Source organism: Haplochromis burtoni, unplaced genomic scaffold (genome assembly GCF_018398535.1).
Source record: "Haplochromis burtoni strain Fernald_Lab_line unplaced genomic scaffold, NCSU_Asbu1 Contig_27, whole genome shotgun sequence".
NCBI lineage: Eukaryota > Metazoa > Chordata > Actinopteri > Cichliformes > Cichlidae > Haplochromis > Haplochromis burtoni.
Genome location: NW_024582388.1, coordinates 1,123,855 through 1,146,972, shown reverse-complemented (window position 1 = coordinate 1,146,972; position 23,118 = coordinate 1,123,855). Strand labels below are relative to the sequence as shown.

At 39.8% G+C, this 23,118-nt stretch overlaps 1 protein-coding gene across 9 annotated transcripts in view; it reads right to left on the bottom strand.

Moving 5' to 3' along the window:
- pard3ab (par-3 family cell polarity regulator alpha, b) overlaps positions 1–23,118 on the bottom strand; it is a 249,552-nt gene that overhangs the window by 151,285 nt on the left and 75,149 nt on the right. For all 9 annotated transcript variants that reach the window (XM_005918019.3, XM_042219040.1, XM_005918020.3 and 6 more), the window contains exon 3: positions 4,806–4,989. In XM_005918019.3, the coding sequence (XP_005918081.1) occupies positions 4,806–4,989 (184 nt within the window). The remainder of the gene's footprint in view (positions 1–4,805; positions 4,990–23,118) is intronic.

Sequence of the window (23,118 nt, the reverse complement as noted above, 5' to 3'; positions counted from 1 at the left end):
TGTGTGTGTGTGTGTGTGTGTGTGTGTGTATTGTGAGACTAGATTGACTGCGTTTGTCTGTGTGTGTGTGTGTGTTAGTGTGCCTGTTTATTTGTGTTTCCTGACAAACTGGTGAGTTTGCGCATGAGATCATCTAATAGTTTTGTTTAGAGTAGGATGCGTTCACATTAAGTGGATCTTTGTGTGTGTGTTCAACTTGTGTAAAGAATACACATTAATGATGAGTTTTAATTTCGGATGTGCACAAATCAGTGACCAATGTTGTTTATGTTTGGAAGTACTAGAGCCCACAGCTACAGTGGTTGATGAGAGTGTGTAAATGTGTACACTCATGTACTTGGCTCGGTGGTTCTTCTGGGTCATCCAGAGCGTGGGATATGAATCGCTCTGAGCTGTGGGAGGCAGTGGCTCTCTGGGGGATGGAGTTCAGGAGGGGACAGAGTGCGGGCTGCCTGACAGGTCTCAACAACACCTACAGCTGAAACTGCAACTCCCAGGAGGCATTAGGATGCAGGGGTGCTTCCCTCGAACCGATTCACGGTCAAGGCTAATGTGTCCCGAACCCACATCTATAGAATTTGCATCGGCGCTGTGGAAAAAGCTTCGCGCTTTCACGCAGTCACAATGCTTTAAACAAAGACAGGTCGCTACCCTTCTTTGTCATCGCTCATCTTAAATGCCATTGTGATCTCGCGGCACAGCTGCAGTCATTAACCTTTTGTTCATCTTGTCAGATGCAGTGATCAGAAAACAATTATTCTAACTACAGCACAACAGCTTGGTTAATGAGTGCCGGTTAAGATACCGTTCACCAGCTCAAATTTCACGCTACTTCAGACATCTCATAAGTGAGAAAAAAAGAAGTGCATAATGACAGCACCTATGTCATGAACGCAGCTGCAACAAAACACAGAATAAATTACACCAAAGTCTGCATAACTCTTTGAGTACAAGACCTAATCAAATTAAATGAGGAGTTATTAAAAGCAGGTATGTCATTTAGAAGTAATTGCAATATTTAAGGGATGCAGGGCAGTTCGGCAATAACATTCCCACATAAAAACGGGATTTGGGAACTCTAAGGCTGCAGTCCCAAACTTTTTTGCCCCAGGGACCAGTTTAATGTAAGACAATATTTTCATGGACCGGCCTTTAAAGTGTCGCGGATAAATATAATAAAATAAAACAATATGATCAAGACAAAAACTGTGGTATTTTGTAAATATAATAATAAACATGAATTCACTGTGTAATTGTGTAACTTTATTAGCAGCGTCCTCTTGAAATGCGTCAACAACATTGAGAGTAACATCCTCCTCTCTGCCCCTTAATGCTCTCTGGTCGCTATGGTAATGGGTAAATATTTCTTTCAAAATAAGACACACAACTACAACACGGGAAAAGACCCAGGGAAACTGAGTTAACGATAAAAAACCCGAAAACCATAAATTTCACACCTGAGCCTCAACTCTTGCGGATCGGTACCGGTCCCCGGGGGTTGGGGACCACTGCTCTAAGCCATGATTACGGTCCCCATACAGCGTACTTTGATGTATGTCAAATGTATGATGTATGCAAAAAGTTCCTCAAATAATTTTTTTTTGCTGGTCTTCATTACAGCTAGTTCACACAAAACAAATGATGCTTCTTCATCCCCGACACAAACAGAGCTCTGTTTTTACCTCCGTCTATTCATATCAGGTTGTTTTGGGGATTTTTACCATTTGCACCAGTGTGATATGGAGTGAAATCATTTTATGCCCAATTTTTGTTGTTTTGTTAGTTGACACGGGTCAAAGCAGCAATCACGCTGTGAGATGGCCAACCTTCATTTGATCCCAGGCCATCTCTGATCACAAGACAAGATGCAACAGCCAACTTTCACCATCACTGTGCAACAAAAGACTACTGCTCTGGAGAAAAAAAACCTAAAGAAATCATCACAATTATTTCACTTTGATCATCTCTCATGTGGAATAGCGCAAAATCACACAGGGTACACCAAGCTCAGTTTTTTTTGCTATGTTCAAAAATACAATCTTTTTCAAGTTGGCATCTGAAAGCCTCACACATCCACAACAGTAGTATTGTCCCTTAATTATTATTTTCTTATCTGCAGAGGTTTTTCAATTTAACAAAGCCAAGAAAATAACATCAATCCATTTGTGAATTTCGATAGAGCTCTCTGTCTAATAAGCTTAATCATTTTTCTTTTAAGCTCCTGGGCCGAACAAGAAAACTGGCAAAGCCCCACAGAGTCCAGCGCTTCTCATCTCCTCTTCTCTCCAACATAAATCAGTGATTGAAAGCTAGTCTCATTAGGGTGCTTATGAAAAAAATAATCGAATTCTTTCTCTTCCATGTCAGACATTTTTCTTAAAACCCATTAAAATTCAGCTGATGAGATTCTGAGTCGTCAATTAAGCAGGGTTAGAATTTATTATGAAGAAAGTTAAATTGGACGTATCTGGCAGGTGTGATTGTAGCAGAGATGTCAATTTCTTACTGAAAATTCACAATCAGCATTCTCATCCAGAAACGCAATTAGGGCTAAAGTGACCTCCGTCACACTGTGTGTGTGTGTGTGTGTGTGTGTGTGTGTGTGTGTGTGTGTGTGTGTGTGTGTGTGTTTGAGACCAAGAGAAAAGGAAAATTGTGCTGTCTCTGTCAGTGAATGCTATTTCAAAGGTCGTTAGTGAATAAGACAGTAGAGGGCTTTGGTGCTAATTAAAAGATTGTAATGAAAAAAACTCCTTTTAACTTTTACTCTTTCTGATAACTACACATAAAGGTGCTCGACACATCCAGTCTACAGGTAAACAAGCTCTATGCTAAAAGTGAAAAATCTTAATCAAACTTCTAGTTTAGTGCAGGAGCCTACTTTACAGTGCTGCTGTGATCACTACATGCTAACACGCTAATTCTCTGTCTAAATAAGACTGAGCTAGCTAGCTAGCATTAGCATTAGCTGACAACTACCCGCCTCCAAAAGAGACCACAAAAACGCAGCACCAACAAACAAATAAATACAAAGAGAAAAAGAAAGGCAAACATGAGCCTTCGATTTGTTTTAATACAGTCTGTAACTATAGATTTACTTTAATATCTTTTTGTCTGCATCCTATTCATTTAAAAAAAAAAAAAAAAAAAAAAAACTTGGTATGAATTAGACGCATTTCTTTTGGACCAAAAAAATATTTTGAATTTATGATTTTCTCTATTTTTGTTATTCAATTTTATATTAATAAAACCATATTTTTTTTTATATCAACTGTATTCAACAGACGGTGAAGAGAGGACAGGAAAGCAGGGGCAGACATGCGGCAAACAGTGTTGCCAACTCCTCAGCAAGGAAAATCGCTATTGGCTGTCCTAAAAGTCGCTAGAAGTCGCTAAATGACGTCATCGCCTAATTTGCATAATTGGTCATGCTAATATAATTGTAACCTACGTTGTTGGAGAGAGAAATAACATCAGGGAAGAGACAGAGTAAAAAATGTCCTAAATGCATTTAGAATTTATTTAGAACTACAAATTAAATTTATTTTAGCAATTATTGCTTTTTGTAATGTCACAATTCCAACCCTGCTCCTTTATCTGGGCTTGGACCGGCAAAAGTGGCCCGAAATAGGCACTCTGGTGGAGTTACACTGTGTGTGTGTTTATAAGTAGTTGTAAACCTGATCCACAAAACAGCATAACAGTAAAAGAAGAACTGTCTGCGTTACAGTCAGTGCGGGAGCAGCGGCTTCGCTCATGCGCGATTCATTTGCAGTTCGGACGCATAGGTGTGAACATCTTCTGCCCTGATAGCAGCTGGGGGAGGACTATCCTCCGCCCGTGAGCGCTTTGGAACGGGCTGCTTGTTGAGAGTAAAAGCGATACCCGCTTTCACGTCAAAAAGTCGTCATAAATAAGTCTCCAATAACACCAGAAAAAGTCGCCAGATTTGTCGCTAGTCGCTTTTTTAGAAAAAAAAAAAAGTCGCTAAGGGGGTCTGAAAAATCGCTAAATATAGCGACAAAGTCGCTAAGTTGGCAACACTGGCGGCAAAGGGCTGCAGGTCGGACTCTACGCTAACCCGGGCCAGCTGCTCTCAGCTGCATGGCATGTGGTCGCCCGCTCAACGTACTGAGCTAAACTGGCGCCCATAAAACCATAATTATTAATTATTCTAATACAAATAGAAGGAACACTTCTTTCACTTTAGGTAGTCTGATAGAAATATGGACGGGTGGTGACGGTTGTCTTTCTGTATATTTGCGTGTACATGTTTGCTTGCTTCTGTGCAAAAGATCTCGCTTGATCCGAATTGACAAATCACCTACACGAGTCACTTTCCCATCCAAACTCAGAGTAATTGCAGTAGAAGAAGCGACTTGGCCAGCGAAACTGCAGAGGTGAATGGCCTCAGCGTCACATTTGATTTAGGAGGCAGCGAATAGAACCAATTAGCCACTTTGGCCGGGGATCAAACGGCTATCTGTGTCTGAAAATAAAAAATAAAAAAGGCACCTCCTGTCCAATTAACAAAATTTATGAACAGGGCGACGGTACGGCTGGGACGTGATAAGGTGATTTGTTGTGTTTTCTCTATACTGCTGTGGTTGATGACATTTGACTCCAATGAAGATGATAACGTGAGGAATATAAGACGAACTGAATTAAATATTAATCAGCCAATGTTGCAGTTCCTGATTGTATCTTTAGGGTAATGATCCATCTGTCAAAATAATGCATGCCTGTGCTAATAACCCTAATGGTATTTGATCCAGAAACGCGTGTTCTCCAGTCTCGCGACTTACTGGTGCGCAGGGCCGAAGGCGTGACCTCGATCTCGCTGGCGGCCTGGTAAGGCTGGAAAGCAGAGGCTCCACTGCCTGCGCTGAGGTCTGCAGCAAACAGGTCGGGGCTCTGGGTGCCTGTGGAGCTGGCACTGGTGCCATCACCACCATGATGGGGTTCCTGTTCATCATATATAGCTATTAACTGCAGGAAAAAGGAAAAACAGAGGAGAGAGCACAAAAGGTCAGATTTCAGAAATATGCAGCTTAATGTTACACCGCAGTATCGAAGTAATATAGCACAGGAAAAATATATATTTTTTAACTTTATGGAATGACAATGCTTAGCTGTAATCTGGATATAGAGAACAATTACAAAGAAGGTGCAATGACAGGAAACAAAAAATGATAAACACCTAAAAAGAAGAAGATGATAATGATGAACGACTCTTTTGTAGCGATACCCACTCATTTTCCCTTAGACTTGAAATTAAGCAGCATTCATGCTTTTCCCCCCATATTTAAAACTACACGGGAAAGGAGAGACTTCATTATCTGCAAATCTGATTTTAATCCATTTAATCCAGGAAGAGGCAAATAAGAATAATTAAAACACAGCACACTGTGTGATTTTTGAAGGTAGGCATTAACACCAACTGAACCACACTGGCTCAAAAATCAGTCCTAATGGGTGTAATCAGGAAGTCCAAATCATAGCTGGTGTTCTATAAATGTAGAAGTGGCTTCCCTGAAAACATGCACAGATAAATAGAAGACATGGTGGTCCTTCTCGGCTCAAATGCACGGGGACCGCACATAAAGTCCAAAGGAAAATTGAGGTGATTTAGACCCCCCCCCCTATTTTATTCTATGACAGAGACACACTCATTATGTCCAATCATATTCTCCCTCCACTCAAAAAGCTTCGTCTTTCACTCCACGTCTTTATGTTCAAAGACCTCACAGATCTGATTAATTCCAGCCTCTGCAGAGTCCCTTTATTAGATTAAAGATTACATTCATGCCATCTCTCTGCGACTCTGTGCTCAGCTGGCTTCAGTTAGCTGAGGAGAAAATGAAAAATCCATCCAACACGTGCCAATTCAAGGGATGTGATCCGAGCGTCCCTCGAGGTGAGATCTGATGCAGAAGCACGACTGTGATAAGGTTTGCCCCTAATGCACAAAATATTAACCACATTCAAAACTAGCACACGTGCTCAACCGCTCAAACATCTTCAAGACATCACTTCACTTTATCTGGGTTTATTGACATGATCCTAACCAAAGGACACGCCTGAACTTGAAAGAAAAACTGACCAAAAGCAGCTAGCCACAGACAACATTCTAATTTCACCTCAAGGAAAATATATATATTTTTAAAATACCATGCTGTGTGTGAAAAAAAGATATGTTTTTGCAAGGGCTCTTTGAAGATCAGTAATAAGGGTTTCCAGGTTTATCGATTTTATTTAGCGTCAGAAATAGATTTTCCTCTTAGAGGAAGAGTTTCAAATGAAGCCAGTTTAACATTTATAAGAGGAGGGAATTCAAAAGGAGAAGCACTTCACTTCTTCGAAGCAAGCAGTTCTTTAATCAACAATTTTAGTTGCATATGCATCATGAATACTGCTTTTAATATCATGGGCTAGAGCTAATCAGTAAGGTAACACTCAGGAGTATGAAAGCAAAACAATCACTACAAGCGAAGGTGTCTACATAAGAAGCCTCGCTTCGACTGCAGTCAGAGGAGAAAATCTTTTATACTAATCTCAGGAAGTTCTGATCTTACACCGTGCAGAAACACGGTCTAATTTCACTACGGGCAACCAAGAGAGAAATTCTGTTTCAAACTGACCCAATTCTGATCAGCGATGACAAGAGTCCATCGCAAGCGCTCAAGTGCAAGTGGTCACACCGGGACATCCAAGCAGCGATTTAAAAAAACAGCCGCCACTCAAACCAAGGTCGAGGGGCGCCACTGGAGAAATGACCAAAGAAGATCAGCCAAATTTCTATTCCATGCAGTTTTTGACTTTTTTATGGGCATAGACGGGGAACTAAAGGGTCACACCTCGCCGTTTATGAGCGTACGGTACAAAATGACTGGAGGGTTCTTTTAAAAGTAGTATATTTGTATGTAACGTATGACTAAAATAAATGAAACCAATTCCATGGTGGAGTCGTTGTGCATCTATTGCTTCAATGATTCTCACAAGTAACATCAAAGTCCAAACATCATCTTCATCACACTAAAGATGAAAAGAAACTGTAAGAACAAAATATTAACACTTCAAGACATTCAGGCTGCATACAGTGCAAATTAAAATACATCACGTTCTCTAAATCTCTCTCTCACACACACACACACACACACACACACACACACACACACACACACACACACACACACACACACACACAAATAAAAAGAAATGCATTGATACACACACAATTACATCTAGAGACACAAAGACACCCACAGAATCCATTAAAACACACACACACACCATTCAAATCCAACGACCATTTTTCCAGCACATTAAACCTTCATTTCAGCCACATTTAGCCTGAGAGCTGTGGAGTTTTATAGCTTGCTGGACAGGCTCCCCTGGTGAGAGAAACACACTCTCCAGGGCACACACACAAACACACACACACACACTTAAAAACATTTACAGACCTCAACACTCATTTTTCCCCATTAGTCCCTTTACATAAACGCAAACACATTTACTTCAAATTACAGCTCGCTACAGCCAGAGGCTAATGTGAGCGCACGTTAATGAGGATTACAAAGGTCAAAGGGCGAGGCTATGTGTGCGCTGCAGAAGTAATGAAAGTGCGAATAAAGACAGAAAAGAAAGAAGAAGAGGTGAAAATAGTGGACTGACAAGTAAAACAGGTGTGTGTGCTCAGGTGCGAGCGTGTGTGCGCTTTAGTGAGACTCATGAGAAAACGGAGTGTGTGCTGTGTGTTTGTAATTGTGTGTTTTATGTGTACAAATCTATATAAACCTGTGAGTGTAGTCTGCTGCTCCCTCATTAAAGCTCAGTTCAGGCCACAAGGGCTGAGTCAGCAAACTCCCTGCCTCCCCGGGCTACTCCCCGAGGGCACCACAGAAGAAGAGCTCTCAACCCCATGTGCTTTTTCAGCCCATGTGGCTGTTATTACATGGTAATCGGTTCAGCTGCAGCGGGCACTAAAAATGTGTTCAGGCTGAGCTTACCTGATATCGCTCAAAGTAGAAATAATCTGCAGCAATTAGCATTGCAAAAATAAAAGCCGTACAGCGCTGGGATATCTGACAAAAAACAGCAGCAATCATAAAACCTGTTGAGACATACAAATATCTGCCGCTAAAGCCATTTTGGGCAGATCGTTAATCACATTCGCCCATTATCCCTGACGCTTTTCTGCATTATTATTATTCTATGGCATTAAGCTCCCAGTCTTTGACGCCTAAAAAAGCCTGCAGGGACCTCAAAGTTTTTCGCATAATTTAAATTATTGAAACCCAGAAACAGTCACTGGAAGTATTTGCATTGCATTGTTTTCTACACGGCATACAAATTGCGCATGTACGGGACCATTTGCTTACAGTGAATACATCCATATGCAGATGAGTAGATAGTAATAAACATTTTTCAGTACAAAAACAAACGCTTGCTGCGGGGTACACCAATAAGACACAAACGTTGCAAGAGTGTAGCTGCTAAAAAAACACTTAACTAGCAAACACGCCTCAAGCTTTCAGAAGGAACTGTCAGGAATAAATGCTGTTCAAGAAAAGTCCCCAAGAGTATTTTTTTAAACCCCAAAATATGCATTCAAGTCTTAATTTGCATTCCCATGAAAAGCTTGTATCAGATTGCAGCAAGCGGCATGCGCCAAACTTTGGAAGGGTGGAATTATTTAAGTCGTAACAATATGAGCAGAAGATTGGTGGTTTGGAATGTCATATTTCCTACTAACATGTCCATCATTTGAATGCAGCACAAGACTTCAAGCTTAATGTTCCGCTCGAGTGTCATACGTAACGCTAAAATGCACAGTAAAGTAAAAATGTTTAAACAAAAATTAAAAATACATTACTTATAATCCGAGTTGACTTTCAGTGTCCCGGTGGATTTGGCTTTTGGCTGCTATTACTTTACACGCTGAATAAGGTCAAAGGGAACATCAGCTGTTGCCAGACTTCCCTTGGAAACTGACCAAACATGGGTTTTAAATAAGTGAATATGCCGTAGCTTCAGCAGTACAGGGCAGCGTTGTGACTGACAGATGCTCCCTCGAGGTTACGTGTTATTTCTGTCGGAGGTTTTGAATTGTTGTCTGCGAGCTAAGAAACAGCCCCGAGTCAAAGCTAATTGCTGAGGTTTGTTGACAAGCGCAGCCCTGACCCTGCCACAGGAGAGCTGCTTAAACGCATAGGAGCGCACGCTCACAGGCGCACACACACAACAACACAAGGGTGACATCCAATTAGCAAGGTTCTGAGAAAAACAGAGGATGTAGAGTGAGAATTAGGTGTTGATTGGTCTGTGGAACTGTGTCAATATGTGGAAGACAACAAAAATAAATATGTAACCTGCTGTTTGCAAGGCACTGTGTATTTTTCACTTGTCTTTCAAAGTAAGAGTACTTATCGAAAACAACTACATTTGCAACTTTTCCTTTGTGTAACTTGCCATTTGTGTTATTAAGAATCTAATAACAAAAGAAATATGAAACTAAAGGACTTCAGATTAAAGGAAAGAACTTTTATGGTAATTATAAAATCCAAATGAAAATGATTTGCAATCCATCCGGCTTTATTATGTGCTACATTTCTGCATAGCTCTGCAATTACACCTGCAAAACTCGAGTTGACCTGAGGTTTCTATGCACTGCTGATATTCTTGCCCACTGAGCTGAGCAGAATAAATCAGAGATGGAGCTAACAGTAAACACTGCAACACACTAGGGCTGCCACGATTAGTCGACTAGTCACGATTACGTCGACTATCAAAATCGTCGACGACTGATTTAATAGTCGACGCGACCTTTGAAGCTTTGTAAGATCACAAAAGACGCAGGAATAAGTAGCAGGATTTAAGAGTGTAATAACGGACTGAAACAGAAAATGGCAGCACTGCATGTACAAGGATGCCAGCTGCCGTTAAACCCCGAAGAAGAAGAAGAAGAAGAAGAAGAAGCTGTGTCCCAGAATTCATAGCGCGGCCCAGCTCAGTTTCCAACAATGGCGGCAGCTAGTTAGTTTTAATATTACTCTTATTATTCTTTCTGGGTCACAAAATAAACGTTTAACATATTTTCAGGCGAGAATGTAGCTGTGTAAACCTCAAATATCTGCTCCGTTTATCAAGACACCACATATTTTCAAAAGCGCTCCGACGTTTTCAGAGACGTCTGTTACCCACTAGCTCGATAGCTAGCCGGGGACAAGGATCACTAGAGCCGTGAGAACACCGGACTCCCGGCAAATCGTTTTCAAACCCACCGCTGTCTTTTGCTACTCAGGTTAAACATGATATATGAGTCACTTAGATAACTTAAAAATGTTATTGTTTGGCTTTTTTTTAGTATTTTATTTGTTCCTGAGTAAATCTGTTTGGCTGAGATTAAAGTTCTAGTTTTTACACAGCTGAATAAACGTCAAGCAGACAGCTGATTATCAGAAGTGTGAGATGCTCCAGAATATACTCCGGTGTCCTGTTATATTTTAGATAGCAAGGAGTTTATTAAACTTCACTGAAACAACCTGCAGATTTCATTAAAATTTAATAAACTATCATCTTGTCTTTATCTTTAGTTAGCACATACCTGAAACACTTAAAGCTGTAAGCTAATGATAGTTATATAAGAGCAGATGCTGCTGGTGCAATAAGCTGTACGTTTTATGTCCAATGGATGATGATGTGATTAGTCGACTAATCGCAAAAATGATCGGTGACTAGTCGACTATCAAAATAATCGTTTGTGGCAGCCCTACAACACACACACACACACACACACACACACACACAAATAGCAGACCTAGATATAGACTAAGTTTGTACACAGACTGCTAGAGCTAAGAAAACCAGAAAATAGCACCTAGCAAGTCAGGAATATTACACATGGCGGTCACACTTGTCATAAGCTGGATCATGTTAGCAACAATGGGTGTATGCCAGGTGGAAAAAATGGCTGATTCTGGTCTTCATATGAACAAACAATAAATAAACAAATCAACCAATCAATCAATCAAAAACCAAAAAACCCAAGCAGATGACAGTTAAGAGTTAGCAAAGAGGTATTTTGGAACAATTTTCTCTAAAACAAGTCCAATAAAAACATAATTTGCTGACGGGCTGTACTGCCTCCCTAACATAATTTAAGTAAAGCCTCTGAAATGTTGGAAAAAGATGCAACTCTCTCTTCATTCTATAAATCCCTTTTTAAAGCACAGATTGATGTCACATAGCAAAAATATAGCAGGACGTTGGCTAACACAGCAACAGTAAATTCTCAGGGAAACTTGTGTGCAACTGTAGAAATCACAGTATGGAATACTAGAGCAGTTATGAACTAATTCAGGTGAATCAGTTTAATCCAACTTTATTTACACACTGTAAAATCACAATAACAATGAGATAATATGTGTTAAGCAGATTTGCCAAATGCTGTCCTTCGATACTTTTATCAACTTGTATCCCCTTTCTTGCACTTAGATTCCTTTATATACTCAAAAACTAACAATTACTGAAGAGCAAATTACAGTGGAAAGTGTGAGTCAGCCCACTTTTCAGCAGTCACTTTCAGCTCGTAAATCATCATCATAACTCTGGCTAGAACAATATGCTGGCAGCGGGGCCAGAGAGAGGAAACCAGAGGTTTCTCAAAGGGGAATTAATCCTCACGGATGTGTGTTGGGGAGAGGATTGAATTTAGCAAGACGCAGTCACCGCTTGTGCCACATCAGCAATTGCCCATTTTTATTTCATCGAAATTCCCCAGGCTATTGCGGTGCGACCGTCCAAAAGTTACACTTGCCTTAGTTCTGGCTATCAACTCCAAAACATAAATCTTTCCAAGTTGAGCCTCCATCTATCGAGCATTTGATTTATTCCCCCGTCACATAAAATAACGTCAAGTCATTACAGTTTCACATAGAATTATATTACATCAACAGACCGCATTTTCCCTCATGTCAAGCTCCACATTGCTCCTCTGTTCTTTCATAAGATTTATTTAATCTAAACTGTATATATCAATAAACGCAGACGCATAAAACGAAAGTGAGCTCGACTGATTATTTGAGCAGAGGGGAAATTATGCTTGTCATACACACTGCAAATGACAAGACGTTGGATCCTGACACGATACCAAATGTGTCGCTGAAATTATAAATGAAAGACAGGATTAAAAATGGTGATAAAACTGATTATTTTTATTATTAGTAATTTTCAGTTTAACAAATTCTCTCTTTATGTGTTAACTCTCTAATGCATGGGCACTGCTCGTCAAATTACAAGCAGACACTGGTATCTTAGATTGTTATCTACTTTCACAGGTCCCAGTTTGCGTTTATGTTCTGCTGGTTTGGTGCACTGACAGTCCAGAATGAAGCTAAAGGCTAAAAATGTAATAACGTATGAAAGGAATTGAAATTTTTCAGATATAAATATTGGTAGAAGGCTATTTCAAGCCAAAATCAAAGAGCTCAAACGTTTCTTTTGAGTTATTCTTCGCCATCAAAGATTACCCTGATTCTGGGAATCAAAACCTTTCAGTTCTTTGGCTTACATTATACCAGTTTCAGACCAGGAAGTAAGAGGGCAAAAAGGAAAACCGCCAGCGAAATGAAGGAAGTAACCGCTAAACTTTCACCTACACAGCTGTGTAATCCAAAGCATGTCGTCCTGACTCTCCTCTCAGGTCAAGAAACAGCAGCCTGGAACAAATTTTCTTGGTTACACACTTTATGTCGAAAGTGCGAGGTTGCAACAGGCCTTTTCCCAAAAGCAACAGCCATCAAAGCCCTCACCATCAGCTCGCCCGAGCCAAAACCCACACGGTGCAGACAGGCAGTGACCAATGTTACTCCTGGGTCAGTATACCACAGTATTTATGTGAGGAGTTTAGTTTCAAAATGAGATATCTAGCGATGCGGGAAAAGACGAGACACACCATCAGTTTTAAAGAATGGTTGCAACTTAAAACCTCAGATGACAGTATGATAAAACTCCAAGTTTTTAAAAGATGAACTTTAGATCATTTCTTATTTGAAAATAGATATTTACTTTAAATATTTAAAAATGAAGCACATACTTATTTTGTCATTACATCCATTTCTTTCACTCATGAAATCTGAGGTTTGGGAAACAGGAGGAACACGACTCTTGACAGGTTCATTAGGTAAAAGCAGGAAACCGACTGTACATTATGTCTTTCTTTAGAACCCTAAAAAAGGTGAAAACGCTGTGACAAGAGTTATGGTTACATGGTTTCTGCTACATCAGTAACATATACATGAAGGCGGCGAGAGCAATTTATCAAAAGTAGGGAAAGAAGACGTTTGACTTGTAAACTGAGAGGTTCGTGAAAGTTTTTAATGTAGCTGGTGGTGGAAAGCTGTACGGCGAGGTCATATAAAAAGGTACATTATCACATATCTGGTAGGATATATGGTATTTTCCTCAGCTTTTATTAACAAAAGGAAAAGCATGTGGCTTAAAACACAGCCTCTGGTATGAATCCGAGACCTTTAGAACCAACTGGAACAGTAAAGACCGTCTTATTTCCCAGGACATTAAATACTGAAAATAAGGAGAACTGAGTGAAAATGGGGATGACGATGGTGGGGAATCTGGTAGGGAGTTAGGCCCCGATTATGAGATGTATTTGATGGTCTCGGAAAGGCAAATGCCGTTCGGTCTGCCTTCGCCACAGGATGTCTGTGGATGCAGATGGGATGTGCCAGGGGAACTGTACAGTAGTCACGGAGCGACAAAGAGTTAGCTGTTCCAAGCTGCTAAAAGTAAATCAGGTGACCTTGTTAAGAATAAGAATCCTTTATTATCATTATGGGTTCACAGAATAAAAAATGTTAGATTTACTTTCCCCAAATACATACTGTTGGCAGAAAGCTCACAAAAATGTTGTTTTTGTAATAGCTAGAAGCAAAAATCATTGGCAAAACTGAAATTTGATTAGTATCTAGCATCTGTGCCTGACTAATCAGTTTAGGGCAATATACAGAGGAGCCTGTCACTTCTAACTTGTCACGTACGGGTGCACGTAAACGAACCTCTTGGCATCACATATAAACACCAAGCTGCTCATAGTGTCTAAACCTAACCAATTCCGGTTTGTTCAAAGCTCCCACACACGACACAAATGATGGCCTTCCTCAACTACAACCTCCTGAGATTCCTAACGTAGCTTCTGTAGCTCTTTCAACAAGGACCGCTGAGGAATAGTGCATCAACGCAGGGACGACATCCTCCAATTAAAACACAGTGGAAAGTCTCATGCATCACAATGAGTCCTATCTCACTTTGTGTGTAATAAATCTATCCTCCAAAAATATATATTTCTATTAAAAACGTCATAACTGACATCAGAGTACACTTGCTTTTCTAAAGCTTCCCTTTCAACACATCGCTGTCCTTGGAGCATTAAATGTGTATTCAGAGCCACTACTAGATTCTTGCATTAACTTCACAATGCAGTTAATGCAAGAAGTGCTGGATATAAAAGTGTTTCGTTATTCTGAAACACTCCTTCACAGTCACCAGATATCACTCCAATCCACTCACATCTACAAGGTTCAGAAACACAAATTTAAGACTTTGTGGGAAATCACTGGAGAAGAGCTCCCAGAGACTAGAGGAAGTTGTGTAAAGCAAATTCGAAGCGTGCACTATGAACGAAACAAATACGAAACACGTTTACTGCCCACAAACGCCACTTTTCCCTACATACTTTTACTTTGTTTTCTCGACAGTGTGCAATCCTTAATTACTTAAGTCTGCGTAAAATAGCGTAAAGTTCAAGATGTCTGATTGTTTAAAACTTTCTCTTGCTTTTTAATTTAATTTGACTCATTTTTGTACTCAGAAAAGAGTGTTGCAACAATTAGTCTTTGTGGAAAAGTGTTAATCTGAGCAGCACAAGCCAAAGGGGCAGTGGTTTGGATGTGTGACTGATGTGACTAAGATTAGCTGAGGTTGCCAGACGAGCAATGCAACCCCAAACTCCCACAGAGACTGGGTGAGCTCAGGCAGAGCACGCAGTAACCTTGACCTCAATGAGTTTCACAAAAAACACACAAAGGAGAAGGAGATGTATTAAACACAGGGGAAGGAGACCCGACACTGACCAGGTGCGAGCCAACCTTCCCAAACCTTTCAAACATCCACTCCAAAAAACACCTTCGTGCCGTTTCGTTCATTCAGTTTCTCATTCAAAACTCAATCTGACACAAAAACACATTCATTTGTGAGAAAGCACACATTTAGGATTACTGTGTAATAGAATTGGGGACAGCTCAGACCAGTGTGAAACAATCCCAGTCACACTGATGACCTACTATCCATTTCACTTTAATCCAGACAATAGAAAACATGTGGGGGGAAAGCAGTGTGCAGCCTGAGTCGAGGCCAAACGGACAAATGAAAACGGCAATCAGGCAGAGCCAGGAGGGAGTGAGGGAGCGAGGCACTGAAGGCAATTCATTCTCCAAAATGAGAGCAGGGCTGAGCTGTGACTCGTATTCCCTGAAAGATACTCCCCTAGTACACCGCTTTTTACTCAACTCAAGTTCTACTGAACTTTGGCCACATGTACGGAAACAGTACTTGCAAAATATTTACTTTGCATAGCCATATACTTTTATCTTTGATTTCTTTTCTTAAATATAAACTTGAAGACAGGTTTTGGAAGACATTTGTCTTCTGATCTGATCTGGAGCATTGAGGTTTAATGGTAAGGAGGAAAGACATTAACAACAATGAAACAATTGTTGCTGCCCATCAATCAGGGAAGGATCATAAGGCCATTTCCAAACAATTTGGAGTCCATTATCCACATGTGAAAAACACTTAAGACAGTTGCTAATTATCCCTGGATTGGCAAATTCACCCCATTGGCAGACTGCGAGATACTCAGATAAACTGGAAAAAACTCAAGAGCTACAACTCAGACTCTGCAGGTTAGCACGTAAAATATTAAAGTTCATGGCTTGTTTGGAAAGGTTATGGCCTTATGGAACAGTATTCTTTGGACAGACAAGACCAAAGTCAAGGTGCATGGACATAATGCACAGTGTCATGTTTGGCAAAAGAACATATCAGCACAAACACCTCATACTAACCATCAAGCACAGTGATGGTGAAAAAGGAAAGAATCAAGGTGTTGCAATGACCCAGTCATGTCCAGACCTCAACCTGACTGAAATGCTGTTGTTTATAGAAGCCAAGCAGGTATAGAAGCAGGTGACCCACATAAGGCTTCTCCAAAGGCTCAGGTTTAAACCTCCCATTCTCTCCACTAATATGGCTTAGACATTTTAGCCAGGCTGCTGGAGAGGAGAGTCCATCCATTAGTCAAACCTCAGGGGAGAAACAGTGTGGCTGCAGTGATGCTGCTGCCGTACCAGTCAGTGTGTTCTTTATTGCTGTATTTAAATCACTTTGGTGAAAATGTATTGCCCCTCCAAATTCATTTCAGTAATTACTTAATGAATACCTACTAACTAGTTATTTATGACTCAATTATTTGATGTATTTATCTTTTACAATCATTTAAATCTGGTTATATGAAATAAAAGATTTTTTCTATCGACTCCCACCGTGGAGTTTTATTTCAGGCTCATCTTCTCTTGTCAAATTAGAGAAGCCTTGTTCTCAACTGAGCCCCATCTGCTCATTCACTTACCTGCGACAACTAAACTGACTATTCTGGATATCTGAGCTTTAAAAAAACAACAACACTGAGAGTGCGGACAGTCTTTCAGCTGGGTGAGAAGTGTGTTTAATTTAAGCTGCTGAAAGCTGATAGATGTTGATACAGCACAAAAAAAGAAAGAAAAAAAATCCAAGTGAATAGAAACACACAGACCATTTCCTATGGCCAAAAACCTGATACTGCACGCTGAACCCATTACTGAAACCTCTGTAAGAGTTAAATATCCTCTGGTTTGGTGGGTAGAGCAAAATACATCTATCGGCATGAGCACAGCTTCGTTTCTCATTGAGGCTGCCCGCTCTAAAAACAAAATAATCTCCATCATCATCATCATCAACTTATCACTCATGTCATTGACTGCTTTATATACGTTGTATTCACACTTACAGCCAATTTAGAATCACCAACTCCTTAACATTCATGTCTTAGAACTGTGAGAGGACCCCAGAGTAAGGCTGCACCACCACTGCACCACCACTCTGACAAGTTTGGTGTATATACACTAACAGCAGGCAGATTCTGGTGTTCACTGTAAACTACAGACTGCAGGAGGAGTTCTTTCTATTTCAATATTACTGGAAGTACAAACTAGCCCTGACCACTTCTTCAAACTTAAAATCATTCTGTAACAAATATATACATAAATTCAGTTGTTAGATATCTAAACATTCAATCCCCACTAACATTCTTATCCAAACTGGCCTACTTTTTTTAAAATCAGCTGTCCAGGACTAAAAGGTTTTGGATCTTGAAATCATGTTTTCTGATATGAAATCCCCACACAGTTGTACCGAGCTCGGAGGCTGTTTCTGCAGAATAAACCTTGTGAGCTATGGACAGTTTTTCACACAGCAGCTTCAGGGCCGAACTGTGTGGTGATCCGTCTCTATCATTTCAGTTACCAGAGTAAACAACCCAGACAAGCCAGTGCTGCTGGCTAAAAGAAAATATACAAAATAGCACAAGGAAAATCTGTTAGTCTGCTCAGCAATGCTCACTGATATATTGTGCACCATATCTGGTGAACCAGTTGTATATTTGTAAAGTAACCACGACTGATCGTTTTAGCTCTTACCTTTGTGAGCCTAAAGGAAAGGTCACTACATTTTTAAGCTCAACATAAATTTTTGGAACTCACATTAGACTAAATAACAAGTAGAAAACCAAGCCTGAACCGAGCACACACCAGCCTAACATATCCTTGTGAAACCTGATCTGACGGAGATGGCACCAACACACTTTACGTCCTGTATTGATCACCACTCCTGCCATCAAACAGAGATAAGGAGATAAAGACGAGGCTGAAAAGCAAACGGGGACTCCTTTAATTGAACGGCCACACAACGGTGTGTGTGTGTGTGTGTGTGTGTGTGTGTGTGTGTGTGTGTGTAGATAAGCTGGTTCTGGGTTCTGGGTTGAGGGGGTTGTAAGCTAGCAAACTAATGAGCACCATACATCACATGCTATCACTGTTAATCACACTTAGGGCTATATTTAGCCATTTAGCTTTAATTACCCGTCTTCCATAGAGGTAATCAGTACTTAGTAGGCAACACGTAGTCGGCGATACTGAGTCTAGGTCTGTGTGTGGACGTTTACGTTTATAGGTGTGTTTTAGGTAAGACAATCTACATGAAAATAAGAGCTCTTGGGAGGAACCTGTGGCTCTCACCATAAACTCATAAAGCTAACAGGTCATCTTAGGTTTCAGTGCCACAGTCCTTGGAATTGCTTTGGTTGCTAGATGGTTGCAACAGTCGCCAAAAATCTTCATGAAAGGCGCTCACTTGTGTGAAAACTTTGCTTTAAGAAGAGTGTATTTTACTTTGAAACCAAATGGTGTCCATTTCCTGTGTTGCACTTTTCACAGTTTCATTACTGCTTAGTGAGTAATTTGCAAATATTTACAGACAAGTTGGCGTCTTCCACTCAGCCTACAGCAACTTGCAACCAAAGCAACCCCAAGGAGGTGCTTGGTACTGTACAGTATCCCACTTGCTTGCTGTTGTTATCACCTAGAAAGCAAACGTCTAGCATCCACTTGTTAATCAGTTGTAGAGTACACACTTTTCCCACACTTATAGCACATATTTACACACCAGTGGTTGCAGGGATCACCAACAGGTCTCTAGCAGCACCTGGATGATGCTTTAGCAGTAATTTCACGATGACTCCAAGCAACCTCGAGCAACCAACTGGTCAGGGAATACACATTTTTGGCATCATGAACAGTGGTTGTCAGATGGACCTTCGGTTAAAAACTCATGAACTATGGCTACAGAAATCAAAACACCAATCACTTACAGCCAACCACTTACTTACACTTACTTACAACTACTTTGAGATTACATAAAAAGGTCTAAATTCAAATTTGAAAGACATTAATAGACATTCCTTGTTTATGTTTTGCTGTGATGGCTTCCATTTTCATGAGAAAACACACATCTTCATCTTAAACAACGGCTTTTCCCGTTTAGCTGACAAAAAAATGTGCAAGTGTAGAACAAAGGTCTTACTTTTCCTCCATGTGCCTATTTCACAACAACAAACGTGTTATTCATTTTACTCCCATTACGTAATATGAGAAACAGACAGCACACTTACTGGATGTGTCCTGAAAAAGAGAGAAGTAAACAGGTGACTCTAGGGCTGTTCGATATAACGATATATATCGGATGACGATATAAAAAGGTCTATCATTTCATTTTACACTATCGTTTGTTTCGTGGTGTCGCAAAATAAACTGTTTACAGCAATATTTTTTCACCGTTTTCATGGTCACTGTAGTGGCTATATTAATTTCTTAAAGTTCTCTCTTTCTCTTATATTTAAAATAACCACACTACCGACGGATAAGCGCCTGTTTTTATGTGTTGTTGTTAGCAACAACGACGGTAACACCATTGCGTGTCCGCGTGTTTATGTACCACATAAACCTTTCACAATAAAGCTGAAGATCCTGTTGAGGTTTTTCAAAATAAACTGAATCACGTGAAAGAGCAGATTATTTACAGATAAAGATATTGTGCTTGATAAAACTAAAGACATTGCAAATGAATTTAATGATTTCTTTGTAAATGTTGGCTTTAATTTAGCAAAAGAAATTCCAGAGTCAAGAAATAATAACGACCTAAATAAACATATTACTCAGAATGTGTCCTCCATGTTTATTGGTGCTGCAACTCATAGAGAAATAATTAACATTGTGAAGACATTAAAAAATAAAAAGTCCACTGACTGTTTTGGTATTGACATGATATTAGTTAAAAGTATTATAGAATATATAGTGCAACCTTTCGCATACATTTGTAATCTGTCCTTTCAAACTGGTGTGTTTCCCTCACAAATGAAAATAGCAAAAGTTATTCCAATCCATAAAAACGGAGAGAGATGTCAGTTTACCAATTATAGGCCAATATCACTACTCCCACAGTTCTCAAAAATTTTAGAAAAGTTATTTGTTAATAGACTTGATAAATATATTGAGAAGCATAATCTCCTAAGCGATAACCAGTGTTGGGACTAACGCGTTATTAAGTAACGCGTTACAGTAACTACGTTATTATTGTGGTAACGAGCACGGTAACTAGTTATTATGCCAAAATCAGGAACGCGTTAGTCGTTACTGGGATTTAGATAGGGTCGTTACTCGTTACTTCGTGTGGTGGCTATCGCGGAGCTTCCACAGATTCAGTAACATTAGCAAGTGGTGGAGGCCAGCAGGTGGATGAAGGAAAAGGGACGCAGAAGGAAAAGAGACCCGAGGCGGCCGCCGGTCCAAGTGTGAACTGAACTTCAGGTAAGAAGTTATGACCTGCAGTCTCTCTGGGTCAGATATGAACCAAGTTTAGGTGGAGTTTATTTTCGTTATTCTGACTTTTTCCGTACTGCGTGCTAGCTAGCATGACGGAGTTTCTATACAGCTGGGTGGTGCTATGAAGTTAATGATGTTGAACTTTATTTTGTTCATAAGTTATTAGAGTTGCCAACCGTCCCGTCTGGTATTCAGAGAAAATATTACGCGTTTCTTATTGAGGTGAAAAGGAACAGTTTGTCCCGTAATTCAGCTACAATGAAAAAGACACAAAGCTGGAGTTATTCTGTGTCTTTGCTGCACAGCTGCCTCTTCTTCTCTCATCTCTCCCTCCCTCTCCTTTCTACTTCAATCATGAAACTGATCAATGATCAGCTGATCGGCTTTTCTCTCTTGTTTGTTTATCGCTCACTTTGCGCCAGAAAGAGGAAACCAGCGGATGTCGCGCTAAACAACAGCAGCATGTTTAAGCTTGATCAGCTGTTGTTAGAATTTATTTAATATTAATTTCTAGTATCAGCTGATGTTTGCTGGAGCCACAGCTGTAAAGCTGCTGGTCATGATATGGTTTGGTTATCTGGTGAGAGGGAAACATGAAGATGAAACCAGGAGATGTCCTTACTGGATCATCAGAGCTGAACAGGTGATGGAGAAACAGGTTTACCTTTTAGGTGACATGAATGAGTTGAAGGGAAGTTATGAACTGTTTCTGAGAGACAAATAACACCAGGATCCTTTTTTAGGTAGCTGACAGCTGGTAACTGTGCAGGTGCGGATCTAGCAAAGTTTTGCCAGGGGGGCATGTAGGGCATTAACAGGGAAAGGGGGCACAAAGAAATACTTTTCTTTCTTATTCTCATTTAAAATGTCTCGCTTTTAAAAAATAATTATCTGAATCTTACAACAAACGATTGATAGATTGATGCATATATACCATCAGAACAGTGTACATCACTGTCACAACAGTGTTTATTTTCATTCAAAGGCTTTATGATTTTTCCTATAATGGTGGGCCGGTCTCTAGTCAAAATGCCCGGGCCAATTTTCTGTCCCAGTCCAGCCCTGTATGCAGCTCATCTGCAGTCTGGTGTTACCTACATCTTCCTATTCAGAAGGCAGAATTTCCGAGTTCTGAGTACAATCGAAAGCACCACGACTGCAGTTTTTGTGTTGGATGTAAAAGGCGCACATGACGCTGTGACGTAGGCTAGAATCATGGCAGCAGTCAATGACGGTCCAGGCGTGGGATTTCTCTCGTGGAAATATGCACATTATCTTTTCCTTTCTATTGGTAGGTGGCACAGTGCACTGTGGCAAGTAAGCAAGCTAGAAGACTGGCAAAGTTATGGAAGCAACACATTAACAAGAGAATTCTGAGTAAAACCAAAGTTACTTTCCCTAGTAACTAGTTACTTTGAAAGTAACGAGTAACTTGAAGTAACTGAGTTACTTTTGAGAGAAGTAACTAGTAATGTAACTAAGTTACTATTTTAAAGTAACTTAATCTCCTAAGTGATAACCAATATGGCTTTAGAGTGAAAAGGTCCACTTCGATGGCAGTGATGGAACTTGTTGAAGGGATATCTAATGCAATAGATAATAAGGAATATACTGTTGGTGTTTTTATAGACTTAAAAAAGGCGTTTGATACAATTGATCATTCTATATTAATGAATAAACTAGAGAGATATGGCATAAGAGGGATAACATACAAGTGGATGAAAAGTTACCTGGATGAAAGATATCAATATGTCGAATTCAATAATGTAAAATCTAAGCAGTTGAAGGTAACTTGTGGTGTTCCTCAGGGCTCTGTGCTGGGCCCTAAATTATTTATATTATATATAAATGACATATGTAATGTTTCCAAACTGTTAAAATGTGTATTGTTTGCTGATGATACCACTCTGTACTGCTTAGGTAAAAACCTAGAACAGCTTCTGACTACAGCGGAAAAGGAGTTAAATATATTAAAAAACTGGTTTGATGTAAATAAGTTATCGTTAAATATAAAGAAAACAAAATTGATTATTTTTGGCACTAGACAAATGACAACTGTATCTAAAATCAGGGTTAATGGAATTGAAATTGAAAGAGTGTACGAAAATAAATTTCTTGGAGTGATAGTTGATGATAAGCTGAGTTGGAAGTCTCATATAAACCATGTGAAAACAAAAATGTCAAAAACCATTGATTTTCTCTACAAAACAAAGCATGTCCTGAACAAAAAATCATTATACGCACTTTATTGTACTCTGTTGCTTCCATATATGACTTACTGTCTGGAGATATGGGGTAATGCATATAAAACGAACACTCTTCCTATTTTCAAGTTACAAAAAAGAGCTATAAGAATCATAAACCAATCAAACTATATAGATCCAACTAACATTTTGTTTATTAATCTGAATACCCTGAAATTTTATGATTTAGTTGAATATAAAATGGCACAGATAATGTATAAAGCACAAAATAACTTGCTTTGCCCCAGTACTCAGAAGCTGTTCAAAGTCAGAGAGAGTCAATATGACTTAAGGGGAACAGATTTCTTTAAAAAAAAAAAAAA